This window comes from Felis catus, chromosome B1 (assembly GCF_018350175.1).
Source record: "Felis catus isolate Fca126 chromosome B1, F.catus_Fca126_mat1.0, whole genome shotgun sequence".
Lineage (NCBI taxonomy): Eukaryota > Metazoa > Chordata > Mammalia > Carnivora > Felidae > Felis > Felis catus.
Genome location: NC_058371.1, coordinates 116,472,888 through 116,478,887, shown reverse-complemented (window position 1 = coordinate 116,478,887; position 6,000 = coordinate 116,472,888). Strand labels below are relative to the sequence as shown.

General features: G+C 41.4%; 1 protein-coding gene across 8 annotated transcripts in view; it reads right to left on the bottom strand.

The window, feature by feature from the left end:
* Positions 1–468: 468 nt before the first annotated feature.
* The window catches only part of TBCK (TBC1 domain containing kinase), a 228,105-nt gene continuing 222,573 nt past the window's right edge, over positions 469–6,000 (bottom strand). For all 8 annotated transcript variants that reach the window (XM_045056031.1, XM_023252881.2, XM_023252880.2 and 5 more), the window contains one exon: positions 469–781. In XM_045056031.1, coding sequence (XP_044911966.1) covers positions 671–781 — 111 coding nt within the window. In that variant the 3' untranslated portion in view covers positions 469–670. The remainder of the gene's footprint in view (positions 782–6,000) is intronic.

The window sequence follows — 6,000 nt, the reverse complement described above, 5'->3', positions numbered from 1 at the left end:
TTATTTTGGGTTTCTCTGCTATAGGAGCTGAATAATGTTCTATCTAATGTGAATGGCTTCTGACTTCAATGTTTCTGTAAGTAAATTATTATTACTTTCTTCAGTAGGCTAATTCTTTTCCTAAGCAACACACACACACACACATACACACACATACACACACACGATCTGTCTGGGCCAAAAATGAGTTACCAAATATAGCATTTACTTATAAGGAATATATTGTGAATAGCTTTTTACTTTTCATTATCATGGAAAGATGACTGCAACCCCCATTCAGTCTATGTTTCTAAATAATACCTTTGTTAGGACTGTCTGTTCAGTGCAATGGGAGACAGCTTTTTCAGTGCAATTGAGATTTCTTGATAATGCTAAATCTGCCTTGTCAGCTGAATTCCTCTGGCTTTGTGCTGCACTGCGGTAAAAATACATGATCGGATTTCACTGTTAAGAAAATTCTTTCAGCAATACATGTACAGTCAAGTTTATTGCCTGGATAGCTGAGCATGTGGGTTATGAGATTTAAAAAAATGTTTCATGACAAAACTTTATGGAAATGCAACAATCTGGAAGTCTAGTTCTGTCGGTGAGAGGTAAGGTTGTGAAGAGTTGTGCTGTTGGGGGCTGATACCACTCTGTCCTTTTGACTATCACACTCTTTCTTGGTTCTTCATATTTGAGGAGATGGGACGGTGAGGAGGCCTGTTGGCTTGATCTTATTAATGCCGCCATCGAGAATACATATTCTTGGATATTTCATCTTCACAAGGTGAGCTGCGAACTGGAAAAAAAAAAAGGCCAAATTTATAGAGGATATACAAAATCTGTACTTCTCTAATTCCAATTTATTTCTCAAGCTGTGAAAGACAAAACTTTTTTTTTTATTATTATTTTGAGAGAGAGAGAGAGAGAAAGAGAGAGAGAGAGGATGAGTAGGGGAGGGGCAGAGAGAAGGGAGAGAGAGAATTCCAAGCAGGCTCCGTGCTGTCAGCACATAGCCCTATATGGGGCTACATCTCACAAACTGTGAGTTCATGACCTAAGCCAAATCAAGAGTCGGATGGTTAACCAACTGAGTCAAATAGGCACCCTAAGACAAAACTACTTTCATAATACTATCGCTGTCATTGTTGTATCAATGAATCATTAATTGGGCTTTTAATGTAAATCAAATAACCATTTAACATGTTGACAGCTCTTTATGCTTTGGGATAAATATGTCTCTTTAGTTCTCTTTTAAACTTGTTGGGATAGGCAATAAATATACATGATAAATATCCAAACAATATAAAAGGTATATAGTGAGAAGTAAATTCCTCCTACCTCTCTTCTCAGTTTCTCTTTCCAGAGGTCATTAATATCACTATTTTTCATGTATTCTTCCAGTGATAGTCAAAACATTCTCAAATCTATTTGACATTTGAATAATTTTTGACATTACTGTCAACTTATTAGTTACTGCAATTCCATATATAATGTCCCAGAGAGGGCCCATAACCTTGCTGTAACATGTTTCTGGAGCCACTTCAATGAACAGTTTGAGACCATAAACTTGGAATGAATTCTAAAGACTGATCTAGGCATCTTCTAGATGGCTACCAAAACAGGACATTGAAAAGTTATCAAGACGCAGGGCACCTGGATGACTCAGTCAGCTGAGTGTCTGAATCTTGATTTTAGCTCAGATCATGATCTCACGGATCGAGCCCCCCACTGGGCTCTGCACTAACAGCGCAGAGCCTGCTGGGATTCTATCCCTTTCTCTCTGCTCCCCTATATCTCAAAATAAATAAATAAACATTCAAAAAAAGTTATCAAGACATCCACACACATCTCCTTGACTTGGCCCATGTCTACCTATCCAGAATCATTGGTTATCTTTCTCCATTCCCTCAACCTTATGATAAAGCAGTCCTCAACTGCTTGTCAATCCCAATAAAAATGAGATCACTTTAGGATTCAGAGCATTTTGGTTGTGCAAGTTTCCCTTTGTTGGGAATAGTTATTTCCCACCAGCTCCAGGATATCTTTTAGTTCTTCCTCAAAAGCCACCTACTTACCCCCCACCAGCCTAATTTCTACTTATGTCCCTACTCAGGCAATTTCTTCTCTACACATTAGGTCTCCCTTACAAATCCCCTCTTCTCAGCCCCCAAAATTTCTTGGGCAAATCTCTGTCTTTTGCTTCCCATGTTTATTTGAGTTGCTCATTTAAGAGCCTGCTTTCTCTACCAAACTGTAAACTCCCCTAGGACAGTGAGACTGTTCTGTTTCCTTTTATCTCTAGCACCTGGCACATGACAGTCAAAATATGCTTGTTAGACTGGACTGAAGTCTGACAAATGACATATAACCTGGCGCAAAAGGATGAAGGAAAGAAGGGTTTTCTTGGACTCTGGCCATTCTATTTCCATTTCCTCCCCTTGGTGGTGTCCTATTCCTCCTCCTTGGGTATTTGTGTCCTCACATTCTTTTCAATTACTTTGTCATAACCTAATCTCAGATCCTTGAAGAAAAATGAATAATGCCTATTGACAGTGCTACTGGGAGTATCTGAAGCCTAACAGCTGGTAAAGTCTCGAGCCAACAGTCTGGAGACCTTACGGTTCAACAGCTGAGTGGTTTGGTCAGGATCAATTCAAGGCCTCAACCCCAGGTATTCCACTTTATTTATTTTTTTAAAAAATTTTCTTAACGTTTACTAATTATTGAGAAACAGAGACAGAGCATGAACATGGGGGGTGGGGCAGGCAGAAAGAAGGGGAGACACAGAATCCGAAGCAGGCTCCAGGCTCTGAGCTGTCAGCACAGAGCCTGATGCGGGGCTCGAAGTCACAAACTGGGAGATCATGACCTGAGCTGAAGTCAGACGTTTAACCGACGGAACCACCCAGGAGCCCTGGGATTCTGCTTTATCGATCTGGGGCTCAAGAGTGTGATTTTGTTGTTGTGGTGGTGGTTGTTGTTTTAAACAAACATCACTAGAAGGTTCTAAAGCAGGTAGTCTGAGGACAGTATCTTGAAAAACAGCAACTAAAGCCAAAATGATGACGGTACCAGTAAGTAGGTGGTATAGATGGTGCTGGACTTGGATCTTTAACAATCTTCAAAACTACTCACAGAAATGGATCTTAATAGTGCTGACCCCACTTATCTTTTCCCTCATTCTTTGCAGTGCCTTAATAGATTCGAATGGCTATTAACATTTCAGATCCTGTACTCTTTTAGTCACCTGAAGTTATCCTTAATAGTAATTAATGTTGAAGAGAAATAGTGCATCTGTATTTCAAAAGGTATCAAGTGAGCTAGACCACTAATGTGAGCTGGTCTTCATGCTGTTCTTGCTTATTTTTCTTTGAACCTAAGTCCTAACGAGCAGAGGCACCGGATTCATCTACTCTGAGTCAAGTGCAGGCAACATGATCGCTGATACTGTATGATTACTGAAACATCTTTGCTTCGTTCTCCCACATGCAGCAATACAATTACCATGTAGGCCGGAATTCTAAGATAAACATACCATTACTGAAAAGACCTTGTGGATAAGCAGTCTTAGCATTCAATACTTTCAAAACACTGTAGAAGTCACAAAACGAATAAGGAAGGACTGACTACTGCACATTTAAGTAATCTCTGAAACTATGCTGTAGATCTGGAGAGAGTTCCCACTGTTATTGTTTGGAGGGACATAACAACTAGGCTGCTGTTGAGCTGGAAACGGTAAAGGCAAAGCAGGCAGAACTGAGCGCTTTGGAACAATTAGGGCGTCGCTATGTGGGAGGTCTAAGAAGAAAAGTAGAAATGGAATACAAGGAGATGGCAAATGTTTAGGTGCCTTGAAAAGCAAGGCTGTGCTTAAGTGAAAGAAAAAGCGCCAGCGCTGAGTTTTCAGGTTAAGATTGTGAGTTCTGCTCCTGGGCTTGCAGCTGCAATTATCCATGTTAAATATCGGCCCCTAACAGAGAAGGCACGAATGCATCTTTTCCACTCCTACCAGGGCGGCAGTTCCTCGTCTCCATCTATTCATTCATTTCTCAAACACTGTAGTGAGCACCTACCACATACCAGGCACTGCTGCAGTTTTTTGCAGTGTTTACAGATCAGAGAAGGAGGTAGTAACCAACAACAAGTAGTGTGGCGGTTATAGAAGTACAAGGGCAGGGTACGTTAACGGAGATTTCCCCCCTCCCCAGCCCTCTTTTATTGATGTGACAGCCACAAGTGTGGATCAGATAGTATTCTCTGTGGCTGTAGTCTGACAGGTTAGGGAGGAAAGAAAGGGCTGTGAATGCATAGGGGTGGTTTCCACAGCGTGAAAAAACCACATCACTCATTGAGAAGATATGCGGTGGAACAGAGGAGAACCAGGCATGTAGCGTTCTGCGCTTCGTCCATCTTTGACTCTTCATCTGGCAGGGCTCTGGCAGCTTTCGGGAGTTAACATACACATTTACTGGACTTTGGTGATGAAGGATCTAGAGTAGCTTTGCAGCTGCAGCTGAGGGAGATGCCCGGCCTCAAACAGAAGTCACAAACCTAGACTCGCTGAGCAATATCCTTGGCAGGAGTGGGAGGATATCATAGTGGACCAGTGGTTATGGAGCTTTTAGAATCATCTGAGTGCTTTTAGTAAACAGTGATATCCAGACCCCCTCCAGATTAGTAAGAAGCAAAATTTCTGGAGTACAGCTCCAACACTGGGTTTGGTATTGAAGCTTCCCAGGTGATTCTATTGTGTAGCCAGCACTGAGAATCATTTTACTGGATAATAGGGTTCATTTGCTAGTCAGGTTTGTCTGAGACCTCAAACTGTAATTTTTATAGGTATACTCCTGAATGGAAAGCAAGTCACTTTGCACTAAAAGAGACTGTCATGTTTGTAGGGCTGGAGTTTGTGAGGCCAAGTCCTATGTGGAGAGAATGGGGTTCTTCAAACTGCACTATCAGCTGAGATGTATATCCCATGTGGAGTTGGCAGGATCTGGTATTTGCTGGGATAGGATTTGGGGACCCAAACACTACAGAGGCAGCTGCATTTCTTGTGGGTAGTACTCCCATGTGGAGAGGGCAGAGCTCTCACATTTTTGTCATTCCTCTGGTTAGCAGGATCTGGTGGTGCTTTTCATTTCTAAGGCTTAGGTAGGTGCACCTCAAAACAGTGCTGTCTGAATGTGGCAGGCTTTTGTTGGGTGACACTCTGTTTTATTTTCTCTCTTTCATCTTAGCTTGGATTAAGAGGCTGGTACACTTGTCCAGTGGAAGTCAAGTTCTATTGTAGGAGGAGAATGAGTGGAGGAAAGGGATATTCTGGTCTGCTACAGAGTAAGTATAGCTTAATTAAGGCCAAGAAATTAAGGCTGAGTATGGTTAAGATTTAACAGGAGCACAGAACAGGATCATGTTCTTTCTCAACTGGTGTCCCAGGACACAGTTTTGGGTAGACCCCACAGGCAGCTAAGAAAACTGGAGTTCTGCAAGATTCTGAAAGGAGCACATTGCAGGACAATTAAGTTTCTTTATGTGAAACTTTGGCCTTGTGAGTTTTAAGTTTGTAGTGGGAACCAGATAATTGCCTGGAATTTACGAACACTCTGGGGAAGCTCAAACTGAGGTATTTTTCTCTCTTCCATTTTATTTGTCCATTCCTTTCCTTCAAAATACTGCTAAATTTAGGATATGAAAATATTACTTTTGGTTGGACATAGAACTGAATAAAGGAACTGGCAAATTACCCTGTAATGAACAGCTGTGGTAATTTCATTTTCTTGGTTTTATGGATGTGAGGTTGATGCTGTATTAGTCCTATGTATTCTTTTGACCCCCTGGAATGCTGAAAATATGCTGTCCATTTAACATTTCTGGCACTATGTGGTTGGGGTGGGGCTGATACCTCTTGAAAATTATGCACCTATTTCTAAGTTTGGCTGAAGAACTCAATAAGCATGAGATGAGAGAAGAGAAACAGAAGAATATGGGGTGATTTCTACATCTAGAGTACAG